The 15,005-nt window shown below is 44.7% G+C and overlaps 1 protein-coding gene across 2 annotated transcripts; it reads right to left on the minus strand.

Annotated features, from left to right (window-relative positions):
• Positions 1-10,436: 10,436 nt before the first annotated feature.
• On the minus strand, positions 10,437-14,617 carry RPL14 (ribosomal protein L14). 2 transcript variants are annotated; one of them, XM_033081109.1, is made up of 6 exons: positions 14,540-14,617; positions 13,735-13,836; positions 13,108-13,202; positions 11,624-11,723; positions 11,204-11,257; positions 10,437-10,677 (listed from the first exon to the last, which is right to left on the minus strand). In XM_033081109.1, exons 1-6 carry the CDS (start codon positions 14,540-14,542, stop codon positions 10,513-10,515), a joined length of 519 nt encoding a protein of 172 aa, XP_032937000.1. In that variant the 5' UTR covers positions 14,543-14,617; the 3' UTR covers positions 10,437-10,512. The 2 variants fall into 2 exon arrangements, with proteins under 2 accessions (XP_032937000.1, XP_032936992.1); XM_033081101.2 differs by lacking the exon at positions 14,540-14,617 and adding an exon at positions 13,966-14,121.
• Between the last annotated feature and the right edge of the window lie 388 nt (positions 14,618-15,005).

The following is a 15,005-nucleotide window of genomic DNA, read 5'->3' on the forward strand; positions in this document are numbered from 1 at the left end:
CAATTTTCTGTCAAAATGATTCCTGTCAGCGCAGCAGCACTGCGAACCTTGACTGACAGGCCGAGCGCTCCGGCTGGTCTCTCTGGATTGCCTCTCCCTACAAATAACCCTTTAAAATGTATGCCTGACATTTGAGGAATTTGACACCAGAAGCAGGCTTGGAAGGCTGCTGTGGCAAACAGACTTAAGTGATCAGTGGCCAAACCAGTAAGGTAAATCTAGTGGGTCTTGAAACAAACACTCCAATCTTGGCATTATGAAATTTTTAAAAAATTATTTCCCCCTCTTTCCCCTGCTTTTTAATGACATTCACTGTGCAAAAATCAGATTTAAAAAGGAGACCTAAGAACCAAATGCATTGTATGCCAGTTTCCTGAGGAGGACTCCCCAAATCCATAGGGCTGTGACTACTTAGAACCTGAGCTGGTAGTCCTAAGCCCACCACTGCAGCCCCCAGATCCCATAAGTAGCATCCCTGCTACTGCATTCTGGAAAATTAGTGAATATGTGATCAGTGGAAACTGCTTTTCTTCTCTCCTTTTTCTTTTTTATCCTGACCTCCTCTGCTCACATTCTCACAGGCATTCATACTCACACATACAGAGATTTCCCTGACATTTTCTGACTTTAGCTGAGGTTGATCCTTCAATCAGACAGACACCACTTCTGCGGGATGAAGGACAGTCCCCACTCCAAGAAACTCTCAATAGGTGGAGGCAGCAAAGGGAGATCGAGGAGAGCTTGGAGCTGAGACTGCACCCAGCTTGCAGGCAAAATGTGAATCTCCAAAACAGGCACGTCTCTCACCAGGTGCTCAGCCAGCTGACCTACAATTTCCAATACCAAAGATCTCCCAAGCCTGATCCCTCTCACCTTGTACTCAGGCAGGAGGAAAAGCTGTTCTGTTTTTGTTGCAAGACACAGGACAGCAGTGTAGGGGGCTCAGTTTGCTGGTATCTCCTGGTAGATCCAGCCAGGAGCAAGTACTTGGAAACAAGAGAGCTGAGACCTCTTCCTAGTGTTCTCTAAGCAGGCCAAAATCCAAGGAAACCAATGGAGAGCAAAGAAGGCTCTGGGTGCTGTTGCACACGCAGCAGCACCTCTGTGCTCCCCACAAATTACTCCACTGCAGGCACTTGCAAAATCTTCTGGTATAACCCTGACTCCATTTCATAGAGACTGACTTGCCTTTCCACTTGATTGTCCTCATAAAGAAATGCCTGCTTGCAGAAGGATGAAAATCGGCTGATTTTTTTTGTTCTTTCCCAGAAATGCTTTTTTCTTTCCCTTTCTGTCCCAGTGGACCTGCATTCATTTCTCCCTTGGGAACTAAAGACAGGCAGTGGAAAGGGGACAGATTTCAAGAGCTGTCAAAGAACAGAAAGCTATTCTGCCTCTCAGAAAGTAAAGCTGAAAGGTTTTTTTTCTTCCTTTTAGAAAAGTGTGAGGCTTTAATAGGTTTGAGGGGCTATGAATATGACTTTTTCACATCTGCCAAGATAATTATAAGCTTGAATGAATTTCTGAGACCCAAACCCTGCCCAGATAAATCATACCTATCAAGCACTGATTAAAAACAAGCTGTTCAGAAAGCCTTCAAATTTCTCTTTCCTTCCCACCCCACTATCTCCTCTATCTGTTAGTAATGGGTCTCAATGCTTTACTAAGGAACTGTAGAGGAAATTCTGGTACTTCGCCTTTTCTCTGAGGAGGTGTGAAAGAGATGGAAATGAAGGCTATAGGAACTCTGCAGAATGAAGAGAGATTTGGGCTCAGACTGGATCTGGCACTGAGACACAGACGAAGCTGAGAAGCAGGTAATGTGCAAAACTGAGTTTTGCATCTGGTTTCAAAGCATGACATGAACTCATGCCCCTGCTTTGCCAAGCAGTATTCCTACAGGGGACAAGCAAGGGTCCCTAACTCAGAGAAAGACCTGGATGTGGGTGATTTCTTTCAGTTCATTGTGTGTGGGAACAGCTCTTGTATCTCCGGTTTTCCTCATTGTTCACATGGAAATAAGCCCACCCAAGTCATTTATGGAATGCAGTGAATTTTGATAAATATGCTGAAGAAGCTGCACGCCCCCAATGCAGTAATTAGAGTAAATTAATGCTGCTGGGATGCCTTTGTCACCGTTTGTCTGACTCAAGACAGAAGGTAGGGAGGTCACATCCTGAAGGGAGAGTAATCCTTTATAAGCAGTGTTTAAGATGCCAGAGAAAACAATAACATCTGTAGAGGAACCACACGTTCCCTGAGTGCACAGGCTTTATACTTCCCACAAATACCTATTGTATCCTCCTTGTTGTCATGACTCAAACACAAGCATATGGAGGAAGGGACAAAGAGTTATTAAGTCCTTCAGAGGTGATTACTCATTCCTCCAGTTTAGCATTTTAGAGAAATGCTACAGACTCTGAATCGCTAGTCAGAACACAGTATTGTTTCTACAGAGTATGAGTTGAGTCAAATGAGTTAGGGTTCTCTGTTTGCTTTTTAATTTCTAAGGGCTGTTTTTAAAGCTCTCCCATGTTCAGCCAGGAAAAAAAAATCTTACCACCCATGTTCCATGTCCAAGACGCTTGATGTGTTATTACCATCCTCCACCAGCTTTTAGAAGCAATTGAACTTCAGCCCCATGTGAAAACAGTCATGACAGCCCAGCCATGTCGTAGCATCCCAAACCCATGGGAGAGAGTGAGCCTTCCAGGTGGCACAACATGGGTGCCCCAACAGGGTTCCATCAGCAGCTGGTATAACAACTTGAACTCCAACACTGACTTTCTACCTGTATTTTACCCATCTTCAGTCAGTCCTTCCCAAGGCAGGGAGTTCCCTTTTTTAAGCCTTATCTTTTCTTCCTCTCTCTTTCTACTTTTTAGATACAAACTCCAGCACTTCACTGAATCCAAAACACCCTTCTTTTTGACTATTCCCGTGTAGATCAAGAGATTCAGATGTCTATCATTTAGTATCCCACTAATCCTGCACCATCTGCAATCTTCAATAGCAAATAAATGTGTGTGTGTCTGTGTATCCTTAACTTGATCACTGTTTGAAAATTAGGGATGTTGGATGAAGAACAGTTCTACCCCATATAAAAGCTGATGTCTCATTTTGTGATCTGTTGTTGTGACAGTTTCTCATCTAGTAAGTAAAGCAGTCCCTGTAAATGATACCATTTGCAAAATAAAAAGGGCATCTAGTGCTGTGTCCATTGCTTTGGAGACACCCAGATGTGCCCTGCCAGCACAGATGCTGTTCTCTCCTCGAGAAGATTATGAGTCTGACCTCAAAACCATGTTAGTTGGAAATCATTACACTTGTAGTTCCTCACTTCTTCTTAACTAAGGCTTTGTCTAGCCATCCACATGTCCTGATGTCTTGAGAAGCTACCTAGAGCAGAGGCTAGACAGAGTTAAAGGAATAAAGTAGGCTTTTTTTAAAAAAGGCATTTAAAGGATACCTCTTAGGCAGTACAAGAGCCTGGCTGTGGCTCCACCCAAGACGGATGCCGGATCATAAGTTTTCGCACTTTTATAACTTTTGGTCTATTACATATTGGGGTTAATTGTCCAATTACAGCTTCAGGTTATGACATCCCATCCTCCCAGATTGCTCTCCTCAAGTTTGCTGTCATTTATACTTTTTGGGTCCAAAGCTGTGTCCTTGGTTCTCAGCTGGAAAAGCATGGTTTTGTCTAACTAAACTGTGAGGAGAACTCCCTAACACTTATATGAAGTTCAGAGTCACATACTAATGCAGTACAGAGTCCGGATAATATGAACACTAAAACTTAAGGCATCACTGCTACCACACTTACGGAAGGTGGCCAGCAAAAGTCACTGGAAACTCTATATCATCACAGAAAGAATGCCTGAAGAGTTACAAAATTAGTGCATAGATTACTTGGGCTTGGAGGGGCTAAGATTTAGTATGGGGGTTCAGAGAGATGCATGGCTGATTCCCTTGGCTTCCTGAGCAGGAGTTGTCCAAGTTCATCTTGCTCTGGAGGCGCTTGAGAAAAGGAGGTGTGGTGAGGCTACGCAGGGAGCAGCTCAGCTCGTCCCTGCCTGCTCTTGCACCTCACGGACAGGGCCAGGGCGAACAGTGGTTCTCACAGAGCTTCTTCATGGTTTAAAACTGCAAGTAGCTTTCAGGAAGCCTGGAAGGGAGTACAGACAATGCTGGGAGGGAGCAGAGTGTTGCTGCCTGAGATTCACGTTAGCAGCTACTGGTACTGCATGGCCTGCCTCCCCACAGAGTGTGACTGTGGCTCTCCAAGACCTTGCCAGAGGTCAATTCCTACCTCTGCATGTGAACAGGCCAGATCCTGGGGGCAGAGCCTACCTTGCTGGGTTTGCTGTGTGCCAGTGTCCCAAGCCCAGGGGACATCAAGGTAGCATATGACTTCACTTTCCTCAGAGCATCTCAGCAAAAACCTCCCGCAGGATCACACAGGAAAAAAAAGGGGAAAATGGACACAGACTGATGCATGGAACATTTTCACCCCCCCAAAAAATAAGAGAGAGAAAACAAGACAGAAGCGATCTGTTTCTTTTCCTGGAAGGAGTTATTGGCACATGCTTAAGTTGGGACCACAAAGACACTCTATTGGCGGTGTACACACCTTCGCTCTAGGGAAAAGTCCTCTGTCACTGTGATGCCAGGATGGGGGAAAGTGTATGCATTAACACATGGAACATTCAGGCAGTATTTAATCTGAGAGCTTTGAATTGTGACTGCTGAAAATAGGGTCTGACCAACATATGGGCTCATGAATCTTTCCTGACAGCCCTGCAGTTACAGAAGCAAGAAGTGGAGCCTCCTGGTTATAAATTGGTCATGAATAAATTTAGGTTGACAATTAGAAGGTTTCTAATAATCAGAGGATTAGGTTCTGGGAACTTTCAGACAGGAGAGGGAGTGGGCTGTGAACCTTTGTCACTCCCAGTATGGCAGGATAGAAGAGGAGAGGAGGGAACTGAAGGGCATGGGCATTTCATCCTGTCCATGCCCCCAGGGATGGCTTTCTATCTTCTGCTAATGGTACAAAGCAATAGCCATGGAGCTGGATTTCTCTGAAGTTTTGAGTAGAGTGGCCAGAAAGAAAGGTCAGATTGTCAGAGTCTAGCCTGTCAGGCATGTTGTCCTTCCAAGGACCATGAAAACAATGAATTTCCTGTCTGAGCAGTGACCACCCAGAGTTGTTGGCAGTGCCTTCGACCTTGGGCACTCTCATCCTGTGGCATGGCACTGGGACTTTCTTCTGACCACAATTTCAAATTTTCGATAGGATGCTAGAAATTATTTTGCAGCATGGAGTGTGTGGATGCTTTTCAGTCTCCTGTTGGAATAATTGTCCTGTGGCACAATGGCCTGCATTGACATTTAAATGTAACTGCCTCCTACTCTAGACCTGCCGCACTGCCAGCAGAGATCTGGCATGTCCAGTATGAACAAATCTTCCTTCCAAGGTCACGTTCAGGTGTGTAGGAGTTGAGGAAGCCTGCTCACATCTGGGATGAGGATCTGTATGCATCACCAACAGAGCAGCTTGTCAGCTTCTCCCTGGACCTTGAAAAATGCTTCAAGCAAGCAAAAATGATGCCACTTTCAGCTAGTCAGACTTAATTTATTTCATTATGCCATGAACTCTAATTTTTTTTGCATTATCCACAGAGACTTCCAGGATGAGCTAAGACTCACATGTGCAATATGAATGAGACAAGCAGTAGAAATATAAGATAAACAAGGAAGGAACCCCTCACTGTAAAGTTATTGCCCAGGAAGGGAGAGAAGGAAGAAGGAAAAAGCCTCAAGCCTATTTTCCATCTCTTCTTTAGGACATTTTTACATAGCACCTGACTGTGGCAATAACAGAGCCAGCAATGGCCCCTTCTTTTATAGATAGAAGGCTCAGTGGCTATAAAAAGTCTTGACTTGTTCTTGTGAAAAATATTCAGTTGTTGTGCTCTCCCACTGTGTGTCCTTAGGTAAAGTTCCAGCAAATCTCAAAGATAATATTCTTTCATGCTATTTAAATATGCAAACCATTACTTTTTTGAAGTATCTCTCATTTTCATCAGAGCAGAATTTCCTGATAAGATTCTGCCACATAAACCTTTATCAGGGCACAGTGCTCCAAAACACCACTTGTACTCCACTAGCAGCCCAAAGCGGATGCAAGGAAACATCTGAGCTCTGCTAAGGGCCTCTTTTCACTATGTGCGAGGAACAGTTACAGAACTAAATAATCCTGAAAAATACCCTCCAACCAGGGATCACCAGGGAAATGATAAAAAGTACTTCCTTTGTAACAAGAACTGAGTCAATGCAGTTTAGGAAGGAGGAAGTGGTTCTGTGCTGGTGCAAATGGTATGATTTTTATGTTGGTGACCAGCACAAACAGCTGACTGCAGGTGGAAGACTTCTCTAATTTGGATGCATATAGTGGTCTGAAAGCTTATGGAGGAGGTAGAGAGTCTGACAGAAAGACCTGCCTGGAGCCCACTCAGTTTTATCATCACTGAAAGGGAGATGAGGAAAGATGACCAGCTTTGTTTGTCTAAAACAAGAACATAATACAAGGACAGCTGCACAAAGTGAAGCTTGGGCCACATTCCCACTTAAGGACACCATGAAAGTTGCACAGCCCCCAGAAATGAAGCTTGTGCAGGGAAAAGGGTGTGGCTAGATCACTGTACACACGGGGCCGGTGTCAAGGCAGGGACAAGGACTGCAGGACAACCAGGGGTGTCGTGTTTAAACTGGTAAAAGCTGATCTTTCTGCTTCAGTGAAGGAAATCCCAGTACAAACTCAAAAGTACCTGAGTGTGACAATAGTATATGCAACTTCAAACTCAAAACAACATTAAAAATTCTCAAATTAACCCCCTAAGCAAACCAACCCAGCCGCCCTCCATTCCCCCAGAATTATAAAATGGAATAACAAAAAACTGAAGACCTGACATATGTAGATCATACAGTCATCCCTGTAATTTGCTCCTCTTACTACATCCTTGCAAGCTGTACTCACTGATATACCAATAATGCTGTGAATAGAAATTAGCACTCCATCTAGATAAAAGGCGGGCACGTGGAGCTTTCAGAGACATTTTATCAGTTTGCACAAGAGAAAAGCAGAGAAACTTTATGGGGCTGGAAACATTTAAGGTGGACTATAATTGAAGCAAGACAAAATAAATAGAGCTATAAATTAGACCAAATTTGTCACAAGTCCAACAGTAAATGCAGAGATTTCTCTTTCAAGTCTATTACATCTCAATGAAAAAATTGAAACACATTCACATGTCAAACACACTAACAGACATGCTAGTCAAGAACCAAAAGAATGCAAATACAGCATTTTTTTCAAGAAGAAATATGCATCACCAGCAAATCAGTTGGCCCAGAACTGTGGCTGGTTCACAGTAATTGATTTTACATCTTTTAACTACAGATCATGCCAAGGGGTCCTAATCCTACTCCTAGAATTGCTCATGTCTCCCAGTCTCTGCAGCACAGAGATTAGGACTGGGTTTGCCAAGTACTGGTATTGGTTTAGGAAATACAGCAATTATCTGCTGATCTTAGCAGGATGCCCTGCTCTGCCCCCAGCAAGCCCACTACATATTCTGTATGAAATGATATGAGAAAACACAGAGACTTCACTTTAAGCTCTTTCTAAACAGCAGACCCCATTTCTTTATGCTCAGCTCCACAAAGTAAAATAAGAAGCATATCCATAGTCCAGCAAAGTACACCTTAGTCAACGATAAAGGCAAAACGAAGAATTGGCTAAGCACGTTCACTGCTCTCAAGCGTTTGTGCCGCCCCTTTTGTTCGGCCCCATTCCTCGCACGGGAAGGCAGCACAATTGCCTGGCCTTAGGAAGAACCTTACAAAGAGCGAACGTTGCCATCGTGTGGTAACCTTCAGAAACAAACTGCACTCCTGTAGTTATTCGTCTTCCCCTTCTGTAGCTTTATAAAAAGGAAGAACCAGCCCAGAGGGCTGGACAACGCTCGTGCGGACTGAAAGGAAGGTGGCTTGCCCACAGTAATGATCTGCAGGTTTTAGAGAGGTTTCATGAGCTGCTGAAAGGGGCACCAGATGTTGCTGACAAGGATCACCCAGTCAGAAATGCACAGTGCAGGTACCAAAACCCGATCTATTCTGTTATTGCTCTTTACCCGTCCGGACAAATTGCAACAAAAAAATACTTTGACTGTTTGTTAGGTGGGGTGTTGCAGAGCCCAGCTTTCAAGGCAGAGAACCATCTCTCTCTTCAGAAGTGCCTAAATCTTTAATGTCCCACTTTTGTGGTGCAGTGCTAGAGCAGACACAACCCTCCACGTGTGTTTTACACCATTACCAGATCACTCTTCAGGACAATCCCAGCTCCCAAGGATTACTATAATGAAAAAGCTTCAGCTGCCTCAGCAGCTGCCAAGTGGTAGGAATGAAAACATGGATAAATTGCTGCAGTCATAGGCAAAGATGTTCTGGGGAAGACAGTACCTTTAAAAACAAGTAAATGGTGTAGAAAAAGCATTTCTGAGCTACTTATGATTGAAGGCACGTCTATTTTCTGCACTTCGATCATTTTTTCTTTCAGTCTTATATAATCAAGCTTAACAGTAGTACATAAAAAATCAAGAACCATGAGGGACAAATCTTTCACCTTAAAGGACCTCCAGGTTGATAGAACTTTGATGTTACTTTCAAGTTAAAGAGTTTCAGAGTAGGTGGATTTAATCACTTCAAAATCCAATTTAAAATCAAGGTCCCCAGACACTTGAACATGGCTTTTAGTCCGAATTTGCATAATTTCTGATTTTTGTTTTCCCCTTAGCAGCTATATCCCTTCCTATCAACCATGTGCTTGAACTCTATTTCCAAGGGTACATAAATAGCTCAAGACAACACTGTATACTTCTTAGGGTTTGGGTATGCCTAATGCTGGCTGAAAGCAGCACTAACCATGTAAATAGTTAAAGCACACATTTTTAACAACATATACTTATCAGTGTATTTGACAACATATATTTGAGTATGTATATGACAACATAAAGGTCTCACAGCCTTTATTTTTAAAAATATATACTTCTTCCAATTTATATTTGACAAAAAAGTAATTTGCTTTTAAATTACCAGATACCTCAGACTTACATGATTTCTCCATTCAACCTGAAGAAAATACATCTCCTGCCAAGAAACTACAGGAGGAAACACAGGAAATTACATGGATGCTGACACTGAGATTTGAAAACATTATTTTATGATGCAAAGACTAAATTGAGCAGTTCAGTGTTTCAGACAAACTGATTTTTAGGTCGTGCTCTCTTTTACTTGATTAAATAGTGGAAGTTATATGCTGCATAGCTCAAGGAATTGGAGTTAACCTCAGGTCTTGACACAAAATCCTATCCTTAAACATTCTGAAAAGCAAGCATACTGAAATACATGCCAACAATTTCCATCTCGTTAATACATCACAAATTACAGTAATTTCACGACTATAAGGCACACCCTTTTGACTAAAATTTTCCCTCGAACCCGGAAGTGCGCCTTATAGTCCGGTGCGCCTTATCTGATGTACACTGATGTACAAAGTTGCAAAATTTGCCTACCCAGAAGGTTGTGAGCCATGGGAGGAGCCGGCAGTGCCACAGCAGCCGGATGGAGGCGGGCCCAGGGGCCCACAGCACCACCCCTGCCAGGTGGAGGCGGGCCTGGGGGCCCATGGCTGCCGGGTGAATGGGGGCCAGGGGGCCTGTGGCTCCCCCGCTCCCGGGTCCAGGCAGTCCCGGGGGCCAATGGCTGCTGGGTTGAGGCGAGGCCTCGGCCAGAAACCACACAGGGGGAGCTGGGGGCAGAGCCTTGCTGCAAAAAAAAAAAGTGCGCTTTATAGTCTGGTGCACCTTATGGTCGTGAAATTACTGTACTGTAACTGAACTTACAGGGCAACTATGGTGTTTGACATATGAAGCATCCAATACTCCAGGTCAATACTTTAACAGTGTGAAGTTTTTTAGAAAACACTTTAGTGTTTGAACAGCAGTGTATCAATTCTTTCAAACACTGACATTCTTGTATTCTAACCAGAACATATCCTTTCAGCATGTATCTGAATTTATACATAATATTAGTGTAATTATACACTCAACACTGTGTAATAATTTTGTATTTGGCTGAATTTGTATTGGTTGAATTCCCAACCAATTCCAATAGCAGACTGCTTTTAAACGTCAGGATCTGACCTACTTCAAATAACTGGGAATGCAATTATTTCACCTGGCATTGGGTATAGAGTACTGGGCATAGCATAGCAAAAGCATTTCTGCATGTTCCTGGGCAATACTACACTTGGGATATTAAAAAATGAGACAGACAACAGTTCTTGGTCAGAAATAAAAACAAACATATGATGACAATTTAAATCAAATGTTTGTAATTTTAAAATCAGAACAAGGACACACAGTTATACATAATGACAAGTTCATTTTATTTCTGTGCCTTCTGTGTCTTCGGTGCTGGTGCCTTCTCTGGCTTCTTAGCCTTGGGTGCCTTCTCTGGCTTTTTGCCCTTTGTTTCCTTCTCTGGCTTCTTGCCTTTTTTAGAAGCCATCCTCTGGAGCTTCTTCATTTCATGCTTGATGATTCTGTTTCTCTGTTAAAAAAAAGAAAATGTTTACACTTTATCAGAATGAAAAGACAAAAGTTCAAATACTGTGCCTTAACTGAAATTCTAAGCTTTCAGATTCTGCCTCTCTTCATTATCACCCTTTACCATGTATCGTATCTGAAATGTCAAATTCCACCTAAAACTGTTCCAATCTACCAAGTGGACATTATCATTCTAGCTGCTAGTTTAGGCATCTCAATATTTCTTATGATTTTTATTAGAGGTGAATACTAAGAGCAACCCACCCAGAATATTTGATTTTAGCAGCAGGCAATTCCTTCCTCAGCTGCAACTTGGGAGGACTGATACATGGATTATACAAGTTCAAGTCTGACCGACTACACAAGAGAAAGTGATGAAACACAAAGAAGCACGGAAAATTAATGGAAATGTGGGCATTCACACCCACAGTGTCACCCTGTAACCCAAGCCAGCTACTAACACTGGAAGTGACTCTAAATTGAGAGTCACAAGCATTAACCTCATAAAGAAGCAGCACTCAAACACTTACCATTCTCTTCGCTTTCATCACCTTGTAGCGATCAAAGTCAGTCATCTTGGCTTTCTGTGTGAAAAGAATCAGTCATGAAACTCTGATAATGTACAAGTAGTACAACACAGCATTCCAAAAGTAACTCATCTTCTCCAAATGAGGTTTAGCTGCACTTCTGGAACTAGTTCACAACTTAAGGCCTTTGCACCACCCCAAGATGCAGGAAAAGACATGCACGAAAACAGGCTGTTACAGAAATAACTGAACAAAACCACGTTCACTGTTAAAATACAAGAAGTTTAAGCTGTTAAGTTAAAAACCTATGACTTGTCTATCTTTAATCCTAGCTTGCTATTGAAAATGTGCAGCCTTTAGACTGCAGCTAATTTTACAAAACAGGAGCAGTACATGTACTCCTCATCCAGTGAAACACTTTACCTTTTCTCGGGCTTCAATCTTCTTTGCCCATCTTGTTGCGGACCATTTTTCATTTATATTTTCCTTCTCCCAGGCAAGTCGCACACACTTCTGACGAGCACTGCATTGGAATAGTCATAAAATCATATTCAGAGTCTTTATTAAAGAAAGGTTCTCCCTGATGCTGGCCTCCCAAATTTCATTCAAGGGAAGATGACTCTACTACAGTCCTTCAGACACCTTAATTCAAGTCAATGTCACATGTATCTCTGTAGCCTAATTAAATTTTGTTAAATAAGTGCTTCACTAGAACTGACAGAATCACAGGATGGGTCAGGTTGGAAGGGACCACAATGGGGTCACCTGCTCCAATCTCCCTGCTCAAGCAGGGTCTTCCAGAGCACATTGCACAGGTTTCCAGAGGGTTCTTGAGTAACTCCAGTGAGGGAGACTCCACCACTTCTCTCGGCAACCTGTTCCAGTGCTCGGTCACCTGAGCTCCAGGAGATCCTGAGGAGCCCAGAACTGGACACAGCACTCCAGATGTTGGTTGGCCTTACCATGGTAGGATCACCTCCATTGCCCTGCTGTCCATACTCTTTCTAACGCCCCCAGGATACCATTGGCCTTCCTGGCCACAAGGACACTGCTGGCTCAGGGACAGCTTGTTGTCCACCAGGACCCCCAGGTCCTTCTCTGAGAGCTGCTTTCCAGCAAGTTGGCCTCAAGCATGTACAGGTGCTCGGGATTATTGTTCCCCAGGTGCAGGATCCTCCACCTGCCCTTAATGAACTTCAAAAGTTTCCTCTCTGCCTGTCTCTCCAACCTGAGATCCTTTTGAATGGTAGCACAGCACTCTGGGATACCAGCCGCTCCTCCCAGCTTTGTATCATCAATGAACTTGCTGAGGAGGCCTCTGCCCCTTCATTCACACTCATTACTGATGAGTAAGTTAAACGATACTGAGCCCAGTACTGAACCCTGGGAGGACCTCCAACCAGACCCTGTGTCACTGCATGAACCTCAGGGATCTGCTCCCAATCCACCTCCCTGTTCAAATGACCAGCTATCCAGCACAGCTTCAGGATCAGAAGCACTGCCCTTTTTTGGCTCTAAATTACAGAAATTCATACATTGACTGAGCTAAAAGAACATAATGCAATTCCAGTGTAGTTCTGTAGGCAGGGAACCTATTTAATGCTTAAAGGTGAATTAAGCAGTAGCAAAAGCAAAGTTGCAGCAGCATTTACATTGCTTTCCCCCCCACCATCCACCACAGAACTACCTGTGAGATGCCTCAACTGTTGTGATACTTCCTTTGCTCATGAACAGCAGCTATCAGCCAACACTGGCAATGAAAACCTAAATATATTTAACTATAGTATCAGTCTGCCTGTTTTTTACTGTTAATCCACTACTGTTTGAACTTTCTAGTCTTAGCAAGGATCAGTCATCAGGTGACAGCATGGGTTTTTTTACACAGGTCAAGAAAGATGCCAACTCACCTGTGTGGGAACTTCAGGACAAAGTCAGTCAGCTGCATGCACTTGAAGGGCATGGCCTGCCTCCTGACACCACTGCAGGGGCCATCCACCAGTGCCTGAGAAAGGGAAACAAATGTTGGGGTTCGCAGTAGTTTTCTCATTGCATTTGATTTAGACAGCTGCTTCCTAATAATATATGAACAGTATCTTAACAACACTGACGCAAAACTGAAACGTGTATTATGCAGACAAAAGTGGAGATTGTTAAGTTTTGCCTTACAAGCCAAGCTTTACAGAAAGAATTTTAAAGGCCTGCCTTTGACAAAAAAACCTAACTGAATTTAAAAAAAAAGGCACACAAAACTAAGATGTGCACAGGAAGAGTCCCCTGGCCCAAATATTCACTTTACACGAACATTAATGCCATTCCATTCATAAGAAACACAGTAGAAAGAGGGATGTATCATTTGCTGGGGAGAAAAAGCATGCTCCTAAAGATTTCAAGTACAACAGCTGTTAAATCCTATTCTTCTATCAATCATTTATTTGAAAATAAAATTTCTATTTAAGTCAATATACACAGCCTTAGCATATCAGCTTCTGTTAAGGCGGAAAGGAGGAAATACAGGCACAGCACCCACAACTTACCCTATTTTGGTCAATAACATCCACGATGGCCACCAGTTTGCCAGCATGTGGCCCGAAGGAGATGAAGGCAACTCTGCCTATTTCCACGAAGCGCTTGAACACCTGGGAGAGCAGGCAGAAACGGACAGAGTTAGGTGAGAACACACCCAAGGCCACTTTCCGATTCGAGGCTTTGAGAGCCTTTAGAAGAGCTCCCCCAAAAAATCACAGAATGGTTTAAAGATCACCTACTCCCAACCACCCTGCTGTTGGCAGGGACATCTTCCACTTCACCAGGTTGCTCAGATCTCCGTCCAAGCAGGTCCTTAACACTCCTAGGGATGGGGCACCACACTATCTCTGGACAACCTGTTCCAGTACTTCCAACACCTCCACAGTAAAATTTTTTCTCCTACTATCTAATCTAAACCTACTGTCTTTCGGTTTGAAGCCATTTCCCTCTGGCCCCGTCACCACATGCTCCTGTAGACAGTCCTACCCCATCTTTCCCCTAAACTCCCTTCAGCTCCTGCACAGACGTCGCACTGCACGAAACCCCTACGCTTCAGCAAAGAGGCCGCGGTCCCGCCGCGCTCCGAGCCCGGCCCTGCCCGAGCCCGCACAACACGCGGAGCGCAGCCCCGGCCTAGCGCGGGTGAGGCGGGCGGGGGCTCCCCGCCGCCGCCGCGGGTGCCGGTGCAGGGAGGCGCGGGCGGGAGCGCTGAGGCAGCAGGTGGGATGCAGGGGAGCGCCAGGGAGCGCAGAGGAGCGCAAGGGAGCGCGGCGAGGCCGTCCGGCCGGCGGAGCGAGGCATGGCCGCACGTACCATGATGGCGGCGGCAGCAGAGAGAACGGGGCGGTTCCGCCGGCCCCCGGAAGCCGCCTCGGTGCCGCCGCTGCGCGTGCGCGGGGCGGGGCGGCCGCGGGCACGCGCGCCGCGGCGCCGCCGTGCGCATGCGCTGTGGCGCCCGGCGCGGTGTGCGTTCGTGTTGTTCGCCATTGCTGTCCGTGGTCTCCTGTGCTTGTGGTGCTCTGTGGGACTCCGCGGCGGGAGGTCTTTCCAGAAGAATCTGTTCTTCCCTAACCACCTGCAGCTCCCAGCCTCCTTCGTAGGCAGTGCATTAAACCGTCCCTCTCTGGGGTCCTCCACCGCCCACCGTGAACCTGCCCTGTACTGCGAAGTGCACCGAGATTACCTTAATTCAGAATGTTCTTTGATCTTAGAGGTTGTATACTTCGTGCCACTTTTGGCTGGTAGAGTTAACTTTCTTCACAGTGATTGGTATGGGGCT

The sequence above is a fragment of the Catharus ustulatus genome, chromosome 1 (assembly GCF_009819885.2).
Source record: "Catharus ustulatus isolate bCatUst1 chromosome 1, bCatUst1.pri.v2, whole genome shotgun sequence".
NCBI lineage: Eukaryota > Metazoa > Chordata > Aves > Passeriformes > Turdidae > Catharus > Catharus ustulatus.

Coding starts and splice junctions, on each gene's coding strand:
- RPL14 (XM_033081101.2), bottom strand. CDS start 13,995: ATGTCCCTGCCAACAGCAGGGTGGTTGGGA. Junction 11,258..11,623: donor AGATTGAAGCCCGAGAAAAG/GTAAAGTGTTTC, acceptor CTTTTCACACAG/AAAGCCAAGATGACTGACTT. Junction 10,678..11,203: donor TGATGAAAGCGAAGAGAATG/GTAAGTGTTTGA, acceptor TTTTTTTAACAG/AGAAACAGAATCATCAAGCA.